The 23,183-nt window shown below is 47.3% G+C and overlaps 1 protein-coding gene across 1 annotated transcript; it reads left to right on the top strand.

The window, feature by feature from the left end:
* Positions 1–2,202: 2,202 nt before the first annotated feature.
* Positions 2,203–2,979, top strand: LOC146180084 (prolyl 4-hydroxylase subunit alpha-1-like). The gene has a single exon (XM_084580324.1). It carries the CDS (start codon positions 2,203–2,205, stop codon positions 2,977–2,979), a length of 777 nt encoding a protein of 258 aa, XP_084436450.1.
* The last annotated feature ends 20,204 nt before the right edge of the window (positions 2,980–23,183 follow it).

The following is a 23,183-nucleotide window of genomic DNA, read 5'->3' as shown; positions in this document are numbered from 1 at the left end:
CACTTTCACGATCTGTTCTAGGATGTTAGCGGTTACTCTGCACCAAATAACGATATCACAGGTGCCTCGTGAAATGACAAAACCGTTTTGAAATCATTCGGCTCCTTGCCTTCATAAGGGCGCTAACCCTACTTTTCATTCAGTGGGCTGCGGCGCCGCGAGCGCCCCCTTTGTTTGTAAACACGGTGTTGGTCTATATACAAAACCTCTACTTATCGCTTTCTACATTCTTTACACCTTGAAAACTATTCAGCTTCCCTTGCTATTGAGTTAATATCTCGCATATTACGGCGAAAGCCTTTGTAGGCTCAGGAGTGGGAGCAGGATTTGTGCGACCGCGGACGGTGCCAAACCGTCACTGCTGAAAAATGATTTGACTGATAAGTAGAAAAGAAAGGTTGCACGAGGTAGATTTTAAAAATTTTATCTGTGGACAAGATTTTGTTGATATGCAATAATTTGTTGATTAATTACAGCAGCAAAAGCCGATACGTTATCAAAATTGCTGCCACGGACGTCGATGTAATGTTTAGAAGTGGAAACCGCCACAGATGTCGAAAGTTTGCAAAAGGAGTGCGAGAAAGTTTCAAACGAAAACAGTCAAGACTACATGAGTAAAATATAGTAAAAAAGAAAAAATACAAACATAAAAAAGCGAACAAAAACAAAAAAGAGAGGAAAAAGAAGCAAATGAGTGAAAAAGCGGCAAATGAGTGCAGAGAGACGACGGGAAGGCTTTTTCATTACCACACTTATTAGAGGCCGAAGGGCCTCCAACAACGTTTTATTTTCCGTGAAACCAGAGCAAGATGGCACACAATTCTTAGACCAGTTGTCTTGGCTCTTAACATTTGTGCTTTCGAGCCAAAACACTACTGCATACACCAGCATAACTTTACAGGGACTCTTAAGAGGCTCTCCTTTAATACCTCTCCTCTTCTATCATTTGCCTATCATCGCTTGCCGCTTATCGCCGTTTGTTATGTTGTATATATAATTAAATTGGGTTATAAGAAAGGAGAGACGCAGTACCTGTCACTTTACTCGTAAAGTGCAATTGGACGGTACAACATCGCCCCTGTCGCATGGTGTTCCTTGGTGCGCGTTCAATTGTGCGATTGCGAATCGCAAGAGCGTTAGACAAGAGAAACACAACTCGCGGAATTTCGCACACAGATGCAACAAGCCGGTGGGAGATCTCGCGCACAGGCCTCGCGCACGGGATTGAGTTCCATGAGCCTAAGAGGGACTTTCGCGTTAGAAATTAGAACCTGTAAAAATAAACGCCAAATATGTACACTTATTTCATATTTCTTATTCTAATGTATTTCAGAAGCAACGCTTTGCTAGGCCTTCAGGACATGTCAAGCAATTGTGGTGTTTATGGCTGCCAGTAACTCCATGTGAAAAATAAAAATTAAACCAATTTAAAAACCAAGAAAAAGAACTGACGCTAATGCGCGTGCTGATTCAGTGCCATATGCACAGAGACGAGAAGAAGAAGAAACAGAGGCTCGGATTCCGATGAAGTCTTCGTTGCGTTTCTTCTCGGCTTTCTTGTGCAGTTGTGGCGTTCTGGGAGCCAACTACTACAGATCCATGCCAGCACTATCTAGTCTGTTGGTGACGGAGAAAGCTGTGATGAATGCCCTCCGTCTACATTTGGATCCTTGCGAAGCAACCTGGCACCGAGCGGCCGCCATCACGCCACTGGTGCGGGCCAATCTGCTGGCCGTGAATTTAACGCTCAAAGTTAGTTGCCCCGAAGAACACTCTCTGCTAAGGCTGCTAAGGCTTTCAGCTTTGGAAGCTGTGTCGTGTGTGCTTCGAGGTTTCCGCTGTCCCAAGCCGGTGATGCTTAACGCCAACATTTTGCCCTGGCCGACGGCAGGAGACGTAGACGGTGCCGCAGCTGGTATCTGCAGGCTGCAGAAAGCGTACCACATCACGTCAGAGCAAGCCATTGCGACGATGCGCTCTCCTCAACTGCCCGAACCGACAGAAAACGACATGCTTTTATTGGCACTTCACTTCTCACTCAGGGAACGGGCACTGGCATCTGATTGGGCTACGCTAGGCGGCGTCGACGAGCAGTACGTTTCCTTCATGGAGCAATATCTGCCAGCGCTTTTAGCGTGGGACCCAATGGCTAGGTCGAAGGCTTGGAGCGAGATCGTAGGGTACCCTCCTGAGTCACCGACTATGTGGCCGTACAGAGACGTTGTGAGAGGTGCCGTCCGCTCAGGCTTCACCAGCGACGACAGGTTCGGAGAGCTCTGTCATTCCAGCCTGAAGCAAGATACGAGGCCCGCCAGCTCCCTGCAGTGCTGGCTGTCGCGGGGAAAACACGGTGCCGCGTCTCTTGCTCCTTTCGCTGTCGAGGAATTGTCGGCTGAGGAGCCTCAAGCGTGGCTCGTGCACGACTTCCTGAGCGCGAAGGAGAGCGCTGCTCTTCGGCGGTTGTCGGGTGCACTCAAACCAGCTTTAATACTAGAGGGCACAGGAGATGCCGATCGCCAAGATGTTAGAGCAGCCGGAATGGTCTGGCTGAAAAAGAACGCCAGCACTAGCGTCATTTACCGTCGTGCAGATGTGGTAACGGGCCTCTCCACAGAGTGGGCCGAGGAAGTGCAATTGTTGAACTACGGCGTTGGCGGACACTACAGCGCTCACTTCGATACGATCGACAGCTGGATCACAAAAGAACGGGGCGAGCGCTTGGCGACGCTGCTTGTGTATTTGAGCGACGTTCCAGAGGGAGGGGCAACCGCGTTCCCCGAGGGCGGCCTCTCAATAACGCCTCGCCTCGGATCTGCTCTCTTCTGGTTCAACCTGAAGGAGGACTCGATGGGGCGCTGGCAGCGAGACCCGAGCGCCTTCCATGGAGCATGCCCCGTGCTGCGAGGGTCGAAGTGGATTGCGACGCTCTGGATACACGAGAGAGGGCAGCCACCTGACTTTACCTACGCACTTCCGTAAACTTGGCAGTTCTGTGCGTCTCTCCATGCCTGTTCAAAGTTTGTTATTTACGTTTTGTTTGGAATACTTTTTCGAAAGGAAACAAATGACCCCATTTTTACATAGCACCTCGATTTGGACTCTTTATTTCAAATAATAAAACGAAATAATAAAGAATATTCAAAGAATACAGAATAATAAACAATACCGTGGGTCATTGTCTTCTCTCCGTCTATTCTGTGGATTGTCTACTGTTTGCGCTCTTCAGTTCCATAGAAAATGGGGAACCAACTAGGCCCAACTAAAAGTGTATTGAACCAATAAAGCTCACAACGCACACTGCGGATGGGTACAACTTTCCACGAAATTGAAGGCCAAAATGTAGTTGAACGCTCTGTTTACCAGTTTCTAAAATTTCTCGTTTGCTTTTTTCTGGTTTTCAAGGTTAGGTATTTCTGCTTAACTGGTGAAGCCCTACACACAACTCGCTGAGAATGAATCCATGTTGTCTTGCAATTCAGGCTATACTAGGAAACACGATAGAGATTTCACAGTCAACGAGGCAACTTGCAGCCCCCATTAACGAAAATCCGAGCCTACATCGGCTGTCCGAGAGCGTTGCCGTTGTGAGCATTGTGAGCAAAAAACCATGAGCGTGGCTGCCCGGCGGTAGCTGGCAGCTAACATGGTCGAGAACTAATTCTGAGTAGTGTTGCCTGACATGACGTTTGACAAGAGCTGCCATCTCGAGATTTTCTTTTGATTGGGAGGGTAAGCGCTTCTGTGTTTGTCTGCCCACCTCTATTATCCTTGTCTTAGTTTTGTGTTATAAAACCACTGCATTATATGGGAGTGTGATACCAGAACTATCCTTCCATGAGCGTTGCAGCCACGTTGCCCCTAGACCACACAGGCAGGTCACCCGGCGTGGTTACCGCCGGTGTTTCTAACTGGGTTAGCCCAAGCTTAGGTGTTCCGCATAACATATTACAACTGTCCGTTAAACCAAATGCGGTCACCAAATATCACGCACTACACAAAGGGAATCATCCACAACATCTATCTTTTACTTGGCTTTTGCTATAGCCACAGCGCCCGTCACTTGAATGCAGCCCATCGTCATGAAAAGCACCTCGAGAATGTCGGTTCGTCGGCTCGCCATCGCCAAGAGGCTGTTCGTCCCTGTTGCAACCTTCGTCTCTCAAGGCGGCTTATCATCATCATCATCAGCAGTAGCAGCCTGACTATACCCACTGCAGGGTGAAGGCCTCTCCCATATTTCTCCACTTAACTCGGTTCTGAGCTAGCTGCAGCCACTTGACCCCTGCGAACTTCTTAGCCTCATCCGCCAACCTAACTTTCTGCCGCCCCCTGCTACGCTTTCCTTCCCTTGGAATCCTGTTTGTTACCCTAAGCGACCATCGTTATCTTTTCTTCGCACTGCAGTACTGCCCATTTCCATTTCTTCTTCCTAATTTCCGCTAGAATGTCGGTAAGTTGAGTAATTTCTCTGACCCAATCTGCGCGCTTTCAATCTCTTAATGTTATACCCCTACCATTTTTCGTTCCATAGCCCTCTGGGCTGTCCTCAACTTAAGTATAACTCTTTTGGTTAGCCTCCACGTTTCAGCCCCATAGGTGAGTACAGGTAAGATGCAACTGTTGTATATTTCCTCTTGAGCGATACCGGTAAGCTGCTAGTCATTATTTGCGAGTGCTTGCCAAATGAGCTACATCCCAATCTTATTCTTCTTCTTAAGGCGGCTTATATGTACGCGCAAAAGAGAGGTGTCCCTCTAGACCACGCTCTAGACGTTATGCAGTCCCAGAATACTATTTGGTTTCCAGGAAAGGAAAGGCGCAGATTGGTGACATATTCTGCGTGGAAACCTGAAGCGCTCCTAGGGAAAGGGAGGAAGGTGGGAGCCACCGTCGATAGACGCTGAACTGCAAGAGAGAAAGCTGTTATGTTAGAATAATTAATGAATGTTTTCTAAATATGACAACGCTTATGTTCTGTGATATTCTTTGTTCCTTTTTGCATATCATGCAATACTCATACATCTTATAATACTAAAATTCTTCACCGATAAACATTCGGTTACATCTTCTTTTTTCTCGGTGTAACATTTGACTGCTTTTGACTGCTCAAACCCTGTGGGATGGTCGTTGAGATAGTTTGAGATAGAATGTTGTATATTTTGGAATATTCCCCACGATTACCGTAATTAGATACGGAAAACAAAGTTTAGTGTAGCTCCCCACTTTGCCGTAGACACGCTGAAGTCGTATTACGCCACCCGGGCTAAGGCGCTGGACTACTGAACCGGAGTATCCGGATTCAATCCCGACTACGGCGGCCACGTATCGATGGCGGCAAAACGCAAAGGCCTCCATGTGCTTTGAGATGTAATTGCACAATGAAGATCCCCGGTGGCCGTAATTATTCTAGAGCCCTCCACCACAGCACATCTTTCTCTGTTCTTTAACTCCCACCTCCATTGTTTACTTCACGGAGCGGTTCAGGTCGTACTAACCAAACGAACCGATTAACTCCGGTCCGAACCTCGGGGGACCTGAGCGTTTAGACGCCAAATGTGAACACAAAGTTCTCTCCTCTCCTCCCCCCCACCCCCCTGACTTGTGGGCGAGCACTGACCCTAAGTCAATTTGGCGGCGGTGATAATACTATAACCTCGAACAGATAGACGTTAGGCGGCAATCTATCCGCCCAGACGGCAGCCTGGAGACCTTGGACGCCGGCGGCATGTTCGGCTTAGCCGAAGTTCAGGGCGTGAGTCTCCCAAAAAAGCTATTAAGGCAAAAGCCTATAATGCTTCATATGGTGGTTAGCAAATGTGCCCGCTTTTCTGGTGCATGCCTTATATGGGCATATGCCGATCACCATTGAATCGATACTTAATCAACAGCAATCGGATAATATCGGAACATAATTTAGGGAATTTTCAAGATAGTTTATTTTTACGACTAATAATAAAATAATTAAGCAGATGCCCATAGGAACCCATGCATTTGAAGGGCATCGCAACTATCACTAACCATCGCTTATTGGTTAAGGTGTGTTTAACACTTTAGACGTTTCGAGATGTCCATAGCTCTCACATGGTGGCGCCATCGGCCGTCACGTCATGACCGGATGTGACGTCATCATGACAACGTATCCGGCCATGTCTACTAACCGCAATTGATAATGACGTCCCACTCGGTCATGACGTCATGACTGGGGATGACGGCACCAGGAGATTGACGCATTGCGAAGGTTACACCGCCGGGCATTCCATCCAGGCGTCCGTGCGGCGCATTCCATTTGGCGCTTCCTTAAAGCCGCACCACAGAGCATATATAGAAACAGGCGGTGTACAGCAGGCATCAGCGGCATTTAAAATTGGTTAACAGCAAAGAAAAAGCGCAGTATATATCTCAATTCCAGTCAATCACAAGCTGTCGCGTAGTCAATGCCTAAGCGGAGCAGCGGGGAAGGCTTCCGTCTTGAAGCACTTTAGTAAGCCAAAGTGCCCCTGAATTTTGCTTTCTCTTGGTTCATATTTTCAATTGCTAGACACGTCCGTAGGAGGAGTACTCGTCCGCGTAAACGTAAATATTCTCACACAAACTGGAATACCTTTCGCACTATTTGTGGCACCTAACATACTACTGGCAGTCTTCAGAGCTTGACAAAAGCACTCAAGAACTTAAGTCCCGTCAGGTAATCCCGGCCCTTACCTTGTACGCATCTGGAAGAGGTGGAAACGACTCTTGCGCATTCTTCGCACTCAGCCCAACTATTCTCGCCTCTCTGAGCGTGTCACCGAATTGACGCGACAGGTTAAAGAACACTGGGTTACACTTGGCACTAATGAATTGAGCAAACTTTGTAACACCGTCAACGGCGCACTAAACCAAAAAAGAACCTGGCACTTACTCATAGAACTCCTCGGGCCTCAACCGGATCCTGTTCCCACTCTCGAGAAGCGCTATTCGCAACTAGGCGTTGTTGCCTTAACAGCCCAACTCCGCAATCTCTACATTCCTGCCCCCCTACCTAGTATTTATCCTCCGTACACTGGTGCTTCCAATACAGACCTCGATGAGCCGTTTATCCTCTGGTATCTTGACTGGGCGCTAGAACAGCTAAAGCGGTACTTAGTCTCAAGTGAAGACCAGAATACGTACTGACGCATTCGAAATGTTTCTGACAAGTACAAAGGACATTTTCTGAATATTACTAACCTACATTGGGAAGAAAACACCCTCCGAGCATCTTGGAAACAACCACTTATAACCCTACGTCCAAAGCCAGGCAAAAAAAAAATTGCGCTTCAAAACCTCCTCCCAGTTTGTTTAACATCATGCCTTGGAAATACCATAGAACGGATGGTGCTCAATCGGCTCGAAGCTCATCTTGAATCCACAGATTCCTCTCCCCCTTAACAAATCGGCTTCTGTCCGTATGTTATATACTAGAACCGCGGTATCCTGACATAGTTTTCATCAATATGCTAACTGTTCCGAGTACTACAGGATATGGGTAGCTGTATTCGAAAAACTTCTTGTTTGTCAGCGCCTCTTGATTTTTTCCTGATCTTATTATGCCAGTGCGTATTCCACCCTGTTTAGCCGATATTCCTCAGCAATCATTTATAGCTGACCCTACAGCTATAAACTACAGCTATAAGCTATGGCTTTACAGCTGTCCCTGCTGTGAGTGTACTGAGGGTCAGAGCCTACTCGGAAGGTGAGACAAGCTCCCTGATTTCCCTGAAGCTGGAAGGTGGTTGGTGCCCATATTAGCCAGATTATTCTGTCATTCTGACATGTTTTCAGTATCCTGTTTGCCTAAGGCGAGACCCTTCCTTTGAGAAAATTGCATATTGCTGTTTGGAATCACTTATTATTCAATCACCACCTCTTCAGCCATGTCAGCTAAGCTGGTTCTGACCGAGCCGCGTATTCTCAGCCTTTATTCATTTTTTTTACTACTGCAAATACGGGATGCCTGTCCCCATACTCGGCGGCATCGACATAAACCGCGTCCTGTCTTCCTTGATATAACTTCACAGTGTTTCCGTCATCTCCTTCCTTCTTCCGTGATGATGCTTGCGATGCTCCGTGGCAGCGGCGGGGAGTTGATTTATCAATTATTTATTAAACCTTGAGGCCCCATTGTAAAAGGTATTACATGACGGAGTGGTACACTCAACAGATGAAACTCTCGGTGAATGATCTGAATGATGATGGCTCGGTATGGTCCACGATAGCATTTGGGAAGTAATTTCAATCCCTTGCTGAGCGAACAAAGAAGGATGACAAATGTGCAGATATCCGAGCAGGAGGTGAGTAGACAGCCTCGGTCAGAAATGCGATGGGTAGGGATGAAATGAAGGTCAGGAAAGGATGGTTGTAAAACGTATTGAATGAACACTGTGTAGCCATCTTTCGGCGGTTAGCTAAGGTTTGCAGGTTTGCACTGCGTTTTAATTCAGAGATAGTAACGTAATAAAGCCGAGAAAATGAATGGAACAGCATGATTTCGTACTGCTTCGTGAGTAGCTGAAAGGTTGTAGTGATGAGGGTACCAAATAGCGCAAGCGTATTCTTGTCTAGTCTAAAAAGTGTTAAACGGTCATCCAATATTGTTGTCTGTAGTCGGGCAGATAATATTGGACCCTATTCATCAATTTAAGACATTTGAGCGCCCTAGACGCACTCCTTACTTCGAAATAAGTGGCTGAAGTGGCTGGAGCGTGGCTGAAGCGAAGCACCTCCCACCGAGAGCGATCGTCATGTTGAAACGCGTGGTGACGTCACAGAGCGACAACGAACACCGCATCGTCTGATGCTATGCCGACGATGATAAGCTGCCGATACACTGTACTGTGCAGGCGCTTGCTTACATGACTCCCCATATGTGTACTCAGCATGTTTCTGAAAACTGAACAGACTGTAGCGAAGCGTGATTTAGTTCTTGTCCAGGGATCCACCTTAAGCCCGACCGCCGCCATCGTCCAATGGCCGAATTCGTTCCACCCCCCCCCCCCCTTCTGCCGTAAACATCGCCGCAAGCTCCATGCTTTCTGCGCAAGCACTCAGCGCCACCGATATGGTGGATCCTTTGGGTCATATTCAGAAAAGCATATGAAAATTAGTTTAGCTCTCAATAATATTAGGCCCTCGAAAGAGGAATCTCAAAAATGAACGCTTCTTCTGAAATGCCGACCCACACGGTGGGAGTGTTTGCTCACAGGGTACGGCGCCCTTGTTCTTGTACGCTAGCTCTGCTGCTGAAGTGGCGCCGAAAATAATTATTTCCTATACTACGAAACAGTGTGGTTGATAGTAAAGAAGTTTCATGATCGAGGGGTCCATTTACTAAAAGGCCAAGCTGATATGTTGCAAAATGCCGTCCGCGGTAGCTTCGATGCGAGGCAATTTAAGCCGACGGTTATGGAGAAGCAGACAGCCAAAGCGCCGGTGTCATTCGCTCACGCAGGCGCAGTTGCTGTAAGCTTGCGGCATCCGGTGCTGTAAGCCTTATGAGCTTATCGTTACTTTCATTATGAGAGTAGGTTAGGAATTAAACCTGATAATGAGCAGCGTAAACAATGCTGCTAAGACGTACAGTGGATGCACTGAGCCGCGTCCTTACACTACGCTGCAGCGCTGTCGGGCGGTACCCGAAGATCGAACAAAAGCGCGGTCTGACCGCACTATATACGTTGCGCATTTTAATTGTTGCTTTTGTGATGTGTTTCAGTGTAGAATGTGTACGCTGTTCGAGCGGCAAATCACATGCGCCTTTTGCACTCGTGTGCCGACGTGCGCACCTGAATCCCGCCCACCGATGCCGCTATTCCCTAGGTTAGAAGCGCGAAAACAGAGATCGACGAAAAGCTCAGTTTCCGGTAACCTCGGTAAGCGGCATGACTGCTGTTTCGCCGACATTGCCCCGGCTTCGCTTAAACACGGTTGACGCTACTCATTACCATAACATGCAGCACACGACGCGGCGTCGGTACATGTCGTCGCCGGCTGCGCCAGTTGCCAAATCAGCAAGCTGGTCAGGAAGAAACTAAAAACTAGTTTTAAAAATATATGTAGCCCCGATGCGGCTTAAACTTTCAGGTTTCGTTGTCCGGCCCATCAGAAATAGAATGCAATAAACAATATATTCCAAAATTGGTATTTTGCCCCTTTAGATAAGCGAGGGAATTCACTGATCGGTGTGCTGGTCGTAAGGCTCGACAAAATTGACCGAGAAGATGATTTGCCTTTTTAGTGATTCGTTTTATGTGAAAAGAACAGCTTAGTTCGGGTGGTAAGTGAATGCTAAATATTTATAAAAATATAACTGAAGTGATTTAAGTCTTGCTCATAAGATATATCGAAGATGGTTCTCAATGAAGTCGGTCGAATGATAAAAGTTTTCCTTACATTAGAGGACATCAACCATGTTTTACACCATGTTAATACGCGTTGAATGTCACATTGGAGAAGCACGAGGTCAGCGTTGTTATTTATGGGGCAATATATGACGCGGTCGGCTGCGAACATGCGACTGCTAGAAGAAATGTTAGTAAGCAAATCGTTTATATATATAAGAGAAAGAAGGGGCCCAAGACGATCCACTGGGGTACCCCGGATATAGCAGAGGAATAAAAAGATGAGCATTTGTTAGCGTGAACAAACTGTTCTCTATTAGTGAGAAAAGTGGGAAATCCAAATATAAACAGATTCGTTAAATTTTAAGCGCTATAGTTTTCGGAAGAGCCGTTTTTGCGAAAATTTTTCAACGTCGAGGAAAAGAGCGTCAATTCGAATGCTAAGGTCGATTCTGGAGCCCAAGTAGTTAATAAAGAGAGCTAGTAGCGTGTCGCAAGAAAATGTTTTAAGAAAGCCATGTTGGTTAGTTGGCTGGGGTGAAAAAGTTAGCAGACGTTGGAATTTGTTTCTTTTTTTACTTGAGAAAACATTACATGTTTCGTTAGTTTTGAAGTGTTGCTGGTATATACATTAGGGGATAATTATGAGGTTAAGATAATCAAGCTTTTTTCAGTACCGGAATGACCTTGCCTGTTTTTAAATAGTGTGGTATGACACCTGATAAAACTGATTGCTGAAAAATGAGGCTAGATGTATGCTTTCTGTTTTTTAATATTTTTTCGTTAATTGCATTGATGGCCGGTAATGAAGTTAACTTTAAACAGTCTATTAATTTGAGAATAGCGTTGGGCTAAAGGTAGCATCCAACACAGCTGCAAAGTTAAAGGATGCAAAATTAGGAGGTTCATCACCTGGTTCATGAGAAAAACAGAGACTAAATGCTAAACTCAAAGTTCAGCAGCATCACGATCCACGACAGGAGTATCGGTGTAGGACGTTTCAGCTTCGTAAGTGTGCCGATACGTGTTTCGGCTATTTGTCTTTTTGGCTGGTCTAAGAATCTTTGCTTTTTGTTGCCATGGCGTTTTAGTGCGTGGTATTAAAATAGGGTGATTCAAGGCGTTCGGTTACAGTGATGGTGGGCATGTGCTTTTTGATAAGAGCATTCATTTTGTTTTTGAACAGTAACAAGTTAGTTTCAGGGGTTCATTCCTAATAGACAAACGCGGCGTGAATAATTGAGTGCTCACTGATGCCCAGCAAATATTATTAATAATTTGTTCACAAGAATGGGAAGGCGCAGCATATGTCACACTAGCACTGTGGACACCTGAACCGCACCGTAAGGGAAGGGAGGAAGGTGGGAGTGAAAGTAGGAGAGAATGAGGATTCGCAGTGGAGGACTAGGTAGTAATTTCGACCACCTGGGGATCTTTACCATGCGCTAAAATTAGGTCTCCCCTGATGCGGCTGGAGCAAGTAGGTCACCGCCGCTTGCGGCGCGGGCTAGCCTGCCACCGTATTTTTATCTATTGTAGGCCGTCATTGCACCCGCCACCGCTTCAGTGGTGGACGACGGCTGTTGTTGCGGCGCACGTCTTTCTCTCCGTCTTGCTTTTCTTTCTTCTCTATTTTCTCTTCTGTATCCACGAGGCAGCGGAGGTGGCTCAGCTACAGAGCCAGTAGCAGACCCAGGCATTTTCTTTTCCTTCTTCCTACAGCCACAACAACAACAACAACGCTAACACTGCACAGCACACGGACGCCACTTCGTTTTGCCTCCATCGAAACGCAGCCGCCGCGATCGATTATCGCCTCTCTGAATATCTAGAGGCGCGCAATACTTTCGCAGACACGATTTTCGAATTCCGACCTCAGAAGTCAGCACAGGACATTCTGCTTCAACTCAGCCCCGAGGTACTCACGCCTTTCGAGCACCCTCACAATGACAAGGTGGTTCTCGCCTTGGATATGAAGGGTGCTTTGGACAACGTGAAACACAGTTCATCCTCGCTCACCTCAGTGAGACACAATGCGGACACAACACGTTTAATTACGTAAAACAGTTCTTAACGGACCGTGAAGCATTTATCCGCATTCAGGACAAGGAGCACGTTCCTTATACTATGGTTACGCGGGGCACGACACAATGCGCAGTGCTGTCCCCACTACTCTTTAGTTTGGCAATGCTTCATCTCCCTCCCCAACTGGGTGAGGTTCAAGGTATATAGCATGCGCTGTATGCCGACGACATCACCATTTGGGCTACAGAGGGCAACATTGGTCAACTGGAGGACAGCCTGCAAACAGCGGTGGGCATAGTGGATCGCTATGCTACGTACAGTGGTCTCCAGTGCTCTCCTAAAAAATTAAAATGCGTGCATCTACGCCCCTCGCCGAGATGTAAGACACCAATACTTCTCTCTCTGGCTAGTGGACCCATACGCGAAGCCACAGAGATTAGAGTCCTCGGACTCTTTATTCACCAAAATCGTCACACTGACACAACACTAGCCAAGCTTCTCAAGGTAGGCGACCAAGTGGGCCGCATGATCAGCCGCGTCTCCAACAAGCGTGGGGACCTCAGAAGCAGGGATGCGATGCGACTCGCCCATGCTTTTGTGACGAGTCGAATTTTTTATTCAACTCCATACCTGCACTTGCGCAAGCATGATGAAGACATCCTGGAGGCCACTCTCCGCAAGATGATCAAGAAGGCGCTCGGCATCCCGATCTCTACCTCCAATACGAGGCTCCTTGCATTGGGGGGGGGGGGGGTGAACACCTATCGGGAGCTACGCGAGGCGCACCTCACTAATCAATACACGCGTCTTGCCCAGAGAATGTTCGGTCGTCGCATTTTGGACCGGCTACCTAGGCGGTGATGCAGGCATTGCGAAATCAGGCGGTAGACGAGCCGTACGTGAAAGTGCTGGAAGATATATATAGTGGCTGCACAGAAACCATAGTTCTGCATAAAAAAGCAAGAATATTCCCATAAATAAAGGTGTTAGGCAAGTAGGCACAATCTCCCCAGTACTATTTACAGCTTGCTTAGAGGAAGTATTCAGAGACTTGGAATGGGAGCAGTTAGGGATAAGGGTAGATGGAGAATACCTCAGTAATCTGCGATTTGCTGATGACATTGCCTTGCTAAGCAACTCGGGGGATGAACTGCAAATAATGAAAGATGACCTAGACAGAAAATTAGAAAAGTAGGTTTGAAAATCAATATGCAGAAGACTAAGATAATGTTCAACAGCCTCGGGAAGGAACAGCAGTTTACATTAGGTAGCGAAGTACTGGAAGTAGTAGGCGAATATGTCTACTTGGGACAGGTAGTAACCGCAGATCCGGACCATGAAAAGAAAATAACAAAAAGAATAAGATTGGGATGGAGCGCATTTGGCAAGCACTCGCAGATTATTAGTAGCAGCTTACCGGTATCGCTAAAGAGGAAAGTATATAACAGTTGCATCTTACCTGTACTCACCTATGGCGCTGAAACGTGGAGGCTAACCAAAAGAGTTCTACTTAAGTTGAGGACAAACCAGAGGGCTATGGAACGAAAAATGGTAGGGGTAACATTAAGAGACAGGAAGCGTGCAGACTGGGTCAGAGAAATAACTCAAGTTACCGACATTCTAGTGGAAATTAAGAAGAAGAAATGGACATGGGCAGGACATTTAGTGCGAACAGAGGATAACCGATGGTCGCTGAGGGTAATAAACTCTATTCCAAGGGAAGGAAAGCGTAGCAGGGGGCGGCAGAAAGTTAGGTGGACGGATGAGATTAAGAAGTTCGCAGGGGTCAAGTGGATGCAGCTAGCACAGAACCGGGTTAAGTGGAGAAATATGGGAGAGGCCTTCGCCCTGCAGTGGGTATAGTCAGGCTGATGCTGATGATGATGACATATACAACACAACCATCACATTGAGGAAAGGGCAGTAGTGCCAGAGCTATAGAGAGGCGCCCTCCGTGTTCGACCCCTTCCTACCAAAACGGACAGAGAAGACCACAATGGACGGCGTCAGGCGTCGGTAAATGCCCTGCGCCGCCTTTATGCCTCTAAACACAATGTTTTCTATGTGGATTTTGCGGGCCCGCACCATTCCATGGGAGGAGGATACACGGCTGCAGTCGTTCACGAGGAAAGACAGGTGGATGGCCTCACTTTTAAGGCCTGTAGTGCAACCCACGCGGAGGAGGTAGCAATCGCCCTGGCTGCCTCCCACCCTCAATCTAAATTCATCCTTTCCGACTCGCGAGGGCCTTTCGGAATTATGAGCTGGTCTGTATAACGCCTACAGCACAAAGAATACTTCGGAGAGCAGCTCGGGATCAGGATCCCCAGACCCGATTTCTCATTTGGACTCCAGGCCACCAGGGAATGAGGTCGCAAACTCGGCCGCCCGCGCACTCACTAACCATTAGCCGACGTAGATCCTACCGATCTGGACCAGCACACATATCATGTCTTAACTTTTCAAGAAATCTGTGCCTATTACCGGGACTCGCACCGTCACTATCCGGCTCCTCTCAAGGGGCTAGGGAAAGCGGGCGAAAGAATACTTCTTAGACTTTTTACTAATACTCTACTGTGCCCGGCAGTACTCAAACATTTCGACCGTTCCTTTTCTGGCCTCTGCCCTTTCTGTGGAGAGGTGGCTGACGCCTTTCACACGGTCTGGGCATGCCAGCTAAATCCTTCTCTTTTACCCATAACCCCTTCCCCTAGCCGAGAGGACTGGGAGGCGGCCTTGCTTGGCTGCCTGGATCTAGCGGCACAACAAGTGTTGGTCCAGCGAGCTCGTGTGTTGGCCCAGACCATTGGAGCCCCGGAATAAGGGATTCCTCCTAGTATTGTAGGGGGAGCGGCCCACTAGGGGTGGCTCTCAAAGCAACCTCTCTTTTTGTATTAAATGCTTACCACCACCACCCCCGCGATTGGGATCGAACCCGGGAACTCGCGGCGGCTGCGTTTCGATGGAAGCGAATTGAGGTGGCGTCCAATAACGATAATAGCTTCTCTGCGTGAGACTTTAGTATCAAATCTAGTATGTTCAATGATCGAACATTTTGTCTCGTTGGACTGGTGATAAGCTGTGTTAGACCAAACATTTTGCAGGTGTTTAGGAAATCGCATGCAATAGAATTAGATGTGGTTTGGTTACACCAGTTTATTTTCGGGGGAGTTGAAGTCACCTAGTATCAAAAGACTAAGCATGCGGAAGTTTTGAAATTACTGAGCTAAGGGCGTCATGAAAGGCAGAGATAAACGAAGTTTTGCTGTCCGGCACACGGTAGCAAGCGCTGGTTTCTTTTGGGAACACATAAATAGTACTTTGAGGGAAGAGTCAAATGTTAGTGTATAAAATTGTAGGTTACGGTTAATGGCTATTACGACGCAAACACCTCTTTTAAGGTCACGCGGAACACGTTGCAGTTGTAAAATATGATAATAATAATATTATTATGGCCTATACTTCGTTATGGGTGATGATCTCTTTAGCCTTTGTTTCGGTTAGTACGACTAAGTTTCTTTGTGTCGATTATGCCAGTTAATTTACCACGCTTAGGCACGAGGCTTCTAATTTGGTGTAAATGATTGAAAGTGAGCTAGTAGGGTAAGTTTTGGTTAGCCTGACTGATAGCTATGAGGTTCGAGAGGAAACAAGTTATGAGTGATCGTATGTGTATGTTGTATTCCCAATTACCCTATCATGCCGGTGAGTGAACCCTTTCTGATGACTTAGTCAGTAGTGGTCGCTGCCTGACTTTCATCGGGACATCTGGCTTCTGGTCCCCTTGGATTTCATATTGAATGCCTAGTCTTAGCAATATACTTCTTCCCTTACGGGTGTTTTCCAGTCATTTGTATTTGAGAGTTTTGGTCGGCCTCAGTCACTTCTTCCAGCGTATTGTGCACCCCTAGCTTCATTAGCTGGTGCGTAGACGTACCGTTGGGAGACCAAGGGCTCGTTTTATACTGTTCCCGATTATTTATATTGTATTTGCCTTCACGCAGTTGGCCAGGCGTAAGTACGGGACAGCGTTGGAGATCCTGCTGATGAAAAAAGCCTGTACGAGTCTTAGGAGGCTGTCTTCTCTCATGCCAGACTTGCGATTAGCGATGCGCCTAATTAGACGTATTTTTTGTTGAGCGCAGGTTACAAGTTTCCTTTTATCTTCTGCGTGGCGACCATTGTCCTGTAGCCACATACCTGGGATCATAATCTTATCCACGCTCAGGGGATGGGTATTACGTCTGCCTTTAGTTCCATTCTCCGTTGTTCTTTGTCCATTCTGCTTCGTGGTGGCTGGAACTCTAGCATCTCGGACTTTTCGGAATAGCACCTAAGGCATCTAGGGGTTACGTATTCTTAAACCGTTTCCCCAGCTGCCTGAAGGTTGCCTTCAACTTGTCCGTCACTACCTCCCGCGGTCCAGAATGTCATGTCATCGTCACGTACAGGCTGTGCTTTACGCCCCCAATTTCTTCTTCCTTTCATGGAAGCTTGATCAGCGCAATTTTGAAGAGCAGGGGTGAAAGGATTGAGCCCTATGGTATTCCTAAGCTGCCCATCTGAAATGTGTCGGACTTGTGTTTCCAATTTCGATGTTTTCTTCTCGTTTTGAGAGAAAGTCTGTTAGGTAGTTGCAAACTTTTTCACCTTTGCCGACATCTTGTAGGTTTTCTAGTATTGCTCTGTGTTTAACTTTATCGAAGGACTTTGTAATCTAGGCTCAGGGTAACTCGCGTGTTTCAGCATGCGCTTCGATGGCCTGGTGTTAGATTTGAAGCCCAATATCCTGGATCGACATACGAGCTCTGAAGCCAATCATACATGTTGGAGTACAGTCTCTCGTATAAATCGCGAGCTGCACGAGTTTACCCACGCACGATGACAAAGAAATTGGTCATAAATGTTCAGTCTGTAGCGTTTTTTTTAGGTTTGCAAATCATGACGATCTGCGCTGTCCTCCAGATAAGCGGAAGTCGTCCTCGTTTTAAGCTATCTTCCATGTATCTTGCTAGGGCCGCTGCTGAGACGTCGCTCAAATTTCGTAGCGTCTTCTTCCTCATTCCATCTGGCCCAGCTACTGACATTGTTGTGGGGTGGGGAATTTCAGCCCTCACTTCTGTTTCTTCTGTGAGTCTATCCAGGTCCTGGTGTGACAGCCTGTGATAGTGAGGGAGTACTTCCGGGGAACGTGTTCCCACAGAGCATGCGTGCATTTTTTCAAGGAGTTCCTTTTCCGTCCAATTGTAGGAATCAGCAATAGTTTAGAGGTTTGCTTCTGCACTGACTTGCAACATTCCAGCTCCAACAGGCAGCGTAATATCTGCCAGCTTTTTGCTAGTCATACGAATCATTCCATGCTATGCATGTCGACACCAATTTTTTTCGACATAGCTGAAGTGCATTCTTCTATGTCTTTGTGGTGGAATCCACTTTTCGCCTGCCATAAGGGCAAAAGACGGCTGTCTACCTCCACCAGACCTGCTTCTTTGGGTGACCTCTGTGGTTGCTTCTTTACATTTGCACGAAGCGTGGTTGTCCACGATTCTATATTTGCGATTGCCGCACTTTGGTTTGGCTTTTGATTTCCCTGCAGGTTTTCCGCTCTCCGAGTGGAGCCTTCTTGCACTTGATTCTTCGCGGTTCTCCTTCACCTGCGTTTCGATGATGTAGTAGTCACTGTCTAGCTTTTCATGAGTCACACCATTCGTCTTTTACACGACTGAAAAAAGATCGAATCCTGAAAAGTGTCTTCTGTCCAGCAGTTTACGCTTAGAGTTAGATGCAGTGGATCCTTCAGCAGCATTATACCTGCGTGTTGCGTGCCTTGCCAGAGAACCCGGCCCTTTATATCAGCTCACCTAAAGCCCCACGCTGGGTGAAGAGAAATCAAAGTCACCTTGTATGATCAGCACTTGTGGTTGGCAATTTTTAGTCTTTTGGAAGTGTGCCGAATTTGGCCTTTCTCTGATGCGGAGTGCTGTATACATTCAGAATAAGAAGACTTCCTTATACTTTCTTGTTCGGTATGATTTCGACCAGGACGTGGTCAACGCTTTTAACCTCTGCGGCATGCATGACTGATGTGATGTTTCTTTTAGTTAGTATAGCCACCCATGGTTTCTATCTTAACAGTAAAATTCTCAACGCATTCGAATGCCCCCACATTTAACAGGGTGGTACTTGCCCTAAACGTGAAAGGGACTTTCGATAACGTCAGACACGAAGTAATACTGACCCACCTAAGTCAAACACAGTGTGGCAGCAGTACTTTCAATTATATAAGACAATTCCTTACAGACCGACAATCCTACATCAAAATACAAGACAAGGAGGGCGGACCATTCATGATCAGCACGCGGGGTACACCTCAGGGCGCAGTTCTCTCCCCGCTGCTTTTTAAGATTGCCGTTGCGTCTGAAGGCCCAGCTGGCTGAGGTCGAAGGCGTGCAGCACGCACTCAACGCCGACGTCCCTCTATGGGCCACGCAGGGCAGTTTGTTCGACCTTGAAACCTGCCTGCAAACAGCGGCAAGCATAGTAGACCGCTATGCCCAGCGCGGTAGTGTTCAATGTTCCCCTCAGAAATCGCAATTTGTGCATCTCCTCCCCCTCCAAGATGCACCACACAAATCTCGCTCTCGCTTGCGAGCGGTCTCATTCTTCAAAAAAGACCAGAGTACTCGGTCTCTTCATCCATAACCAAAGACGCCGTGACACAACACTAGCCACGCTCCGTCTGGTGAGGGCCTTATAGTCCGCCGGATATATAATAAACGATGGGGTTGCGAAGTAAGGATGCCAACTGCGGCTGGCAAACGCCTTCGTAACCAGTATAATTCTGTATTCGAGTCCTTACCTCCACTTGCGTAAGCACAAGGAGAATACCCTTGAGACGATCCTCCGAAAAATCGTGAAACGTGCCCCCTACCTCCCAATCTTTACCTCTAACGGTCGGCTCATAGCCCAAGGGGGGGTGAACACTTTCAGAGAGCGTCGGGAAGAAATTTGATGAACCAATATACCCGCCTCACACAGACAGTGTCGGGTCACTGCCTTCTTGCCCGGCTAAACATTCAACATAAACACTTCACTGAGGAGAGGCTCCGCATCCCAGAACTCTGGAGACGCGCCCTCACTGTGCGGCCTCTCCCTGCCAACATGTCACGAGAAGACCTTAATTGGCTATGCCTGGCGCGGGCGGAAGCCTTGGCCCGCCATTACAACAAGAAATCAGGTGTGTTCAACGTGGATGCCTCGGGCCCCCATCCGGGGGGCTGGTATACGGCCGCAGTCGTTCACAACGGGAACACAGTCGATGACCTTACATTCAAGGCCAAATCTATAACACATGCTGAAGAGGTAGCCATTGCACTCGCCGCTCAGACCACACCTCTATATATGTCATCACCGACTCACGAGGGGCTTGTCGGAACATCGCGCAAGGCTGAACCACCCCCTTAGCCTATAGAATATATCAAAATTGCTGTCGGGACACGGACCCCGCGTGCCGATATCTCGTTTGGGCTCTTAGCCACTAGGGTTTTGCAAGGAACGAGGCAGCTGACCCAGCCGCCCGCGCGCTTTCTCTCCGGGCGACTCGAATCGTCTGAGGACATCGATTCCAATCCGGCCTACACATTCAAAGATATTTTAATTTTCTATCAAAGCTCTCATCGCAAATACCCTGACCCCTGCAAACGGTTGGGAAAATCGAACAAGAGGCTGCTCCTGCGCCTCTTCACCAACGGGACGCTGTGCCTAGCAGTACTTCACCATTTAGACTCCCAATTCACTGGCCAGTGCCAGTACTGTAGGGCGGTGGCTGACACCTACCTAATTGTATGGGCCTGCCAACAAAACCCATCCCTTCCCCCCATCCCTAACCCTTCCCGGGAGGACTGGGAGGCGACCCTGCTCGGCTGCTGTGACCTACAGGCCCGAAGGGCTTTAACGCGGCGTGCGCAGGCGGTGGCAACCATCAATGGAGTCCCTGAATAGGGACTCCTCCCAGTATTGTAAGGCCGAGGCCCTTAAGTCTCCGCGCCAAACAAACCTCCTCCAAAATGTACAATAAATGTCTTCACCACCACCACCCCTCCGTACAGAACGCTCGATATCCTGTTAGCGTTGCTGGCATTCCTACTTCTTGTAACGCAATTGCTTCCAAACTGTCCTAGTTGCTTAGAGTAGGTCTAGAACCCTTATTTTACGGCAGTGCTCGCGAAACTTCCAGTGTTAATGAGTATGCCTGTTATTTCGGATGGCCATGATCAACTATGTTTCTGCTTCTTGGCATTCTTTCCGCATCCAGTGCGGCGAAGCGGGTACCTATTTCATCAAACCTGCGACCCATAGTGGAGAGCTACAGAGTAGTTTCAACCACCTGAGTATCTCAAACGTGCACTGACAGCGCACAGAACGTGGACGCCTGTTCGCTTTAGAGCGCAGCTCACTGGGACCCGTTCCTGCGTTCCGCGGCGTCGCCGTTGACGTTGCCTCTCGAAACCAGTTTCCTAAATAAACGATGAATAAATCCTGTCTCCACCGGGAATCGAACCTCCATTTCTTGGATCAGCAGCCGAGCGCTTTAACTAACTACGCCACGCCCGCGATTTTCCTTTTCAGCATGGCATTTAGTACATGCCTTTAAATATAGAGAAGAGCTATATATATTATTTACAAACTATCAGCCTGTAGCTGAAAAGTCTAATTGAAACATACATCGCACCTCACAACTACAATACGTCTTAGCCCATTGTCACTACAACGACGACACAGAAAGACAACAGATCAATAACGGCAGCCAGTCCAGTTGATAAGCACTATCTTCGTGTGTATTCACGATCTGCGTGTCTCTCAGCTGGTGCGCCATCTGGCAGAAATATGCACTGAAGAAAATGACCGGCTCAGCATTCCTCTTCAACATACGCGTTTTCCACAGGCTGTGCCAACCAAGAAGGACACCACATCAAAGGGTTCATGGTCATGTTAGGGGGTCATTAGGCAACGTACACTTTGGCAATTCATAATAGTCTTTCTTGAGTATTCTTCGTAGACATCCCAAAATAGTATCGCATCTTCGTAGGCAATGAAACAGTGTTTGATTGTTTCAGGTGTAGGAAGGTGTAGGTTTCGCATGGCCGACAATTTACAGAAGAAACAAAAATATTTTTATAAAGTGACACTTAGCTAGCCCTTTGGCACGAAGTTTAAAGAAAAACATTTTATTACAAGGCGAGATCGGCATTTTGCGCACTCTTTTCAACACATTGCGTCCCAAATGTTCAGAATGTAGAGAACGATATAATGGACGCGGTACCACATAGGTATCAACTCTTTGTATAAATGTTTCCGTGAAATAGGCAATAATTACTCATAAGAAAAGCAAACTGCCAGAAAACGCACTGAATCGTAAACTTATTTGATAAAAGCAATTATTAATGGCCGATTGGTAAAATTGGCCGAGACAGCTAAGTCAGGCAGAAGGTTCACAAAGTTAGTTTGCAGGGATGCTCTGATTACGGGATGGGAGCTATTACGGAAAAAGAATCAACAATGAACTTACTGGCTGACAAAACGATGAGTCAGACCTAGTCCGCCAGCAGAATCAGGCCTGCATAGGTTATCACGCCGCATTGGCTGAAATGTGGAGGCCGATAGAAACGTCCCAAACGTTCGGTGAAATCTTCAAAAGTAATGCCTCGCACAATGGAGTACCTGAAAAACAGAATAAATGTTTGTTGCCAAGAACGTGTTAAAGGCTTGTGCTCAACCAAAAAATGATATGCGGTGGGGAAGAAAAGTCTAAGCATAGCTTTGGAGTGCCGGGACCCGGTCTCTCCAGTAGCGCTCACAAAACTTGAATGCATGAAAAGGAACTGCAAGGTATTTAGGGGGACGCGAGACCATTCAATTCCAACATAATGAGTCGGCATTGCTCCAAACGAACGTACCACAGACTCGAGTTTTTACACCTGTTTGAGCGCCAGAGACAATGCCAAACTGCTCAATCATCATCATCAGCAGCAGCCTGATAATACCCACTGCAGGGCGAAGGCATCTCTCATATTTCTCCACTTTACCCGGTTCTGTGCTAACTGCATCCACTTGACCCCTGCGAACTTCTTAATCTCATCCGCCCACCTAACTTTCTGCCGCCCCCAGCTACGCTTTCCTTCCCTTGGAATCCAGTTTGTTACCCTCAGCGACCATCGATTATCCTCTCTCCGCACTACATGTCCTGCCCATGTCCATTTCTTCTTCTTAATTTCCACTAGAATGTCGGTAAGTTGAGTTTTTTTTCTCTGACCCACTCTGCACGCTTTCTATCTCCTATTGTTACCCCTACCATTTTTGTTCCATAGCTCTCTGGGTTGTACTCAACCTAAGTAGAACTCTCTTGGTTAGCCTCCACGTTTCAGCCACATAGGTGAGTACAGGCAAGATGCAACTGTTGTATACTTTCCTCTTGAGCGATACCGGTAAGCTGCTAGTCATAATCTGCGAGTGCTTGCCAAATGCGCTCCATCCCAATCTTATTCTTCTTGTTATTTCCTTGTCATTGTCCGGATCTGCGGTTACTACCTGCCCTAAGTAGACATATTCGCCTACTACTTCCAGTATTTCGCTACCTAATGTAAACTGCGGTTCCTTCCCGAGGCTGTTGAACATTACCTTAGTTTTCTGCATATTGGTTTTCAAGCCTACCTTTCTACTTTTTCTGTCTAGGTCATGAATCATTATTTGCAGTTCATCCCCCGAGTTGCTTAGCAAGACAATGTCATCAGCAAATCGCAT

Source organism: Amblyomma maculatum, chromosome 9 (genome assembly GCF_055883805.1).
Source record: "Amblyomma maculatum isolate TAMU_Amacu chromosome 9, ASM5588380v1, whole genome shotgun sequence".
Taxonomy (NCBI): domain Eukaryota; kingdom Metazoa; phylum Arthropoda; class Arachnida; order Ixodida; family Ixodidae; genus Amblyomma; species Amblyomma maculatum.
Note: the sequence above shows the minus strand (reverse complement) of the source record. Positions and strands in the feature narration are given on the sequence as shown.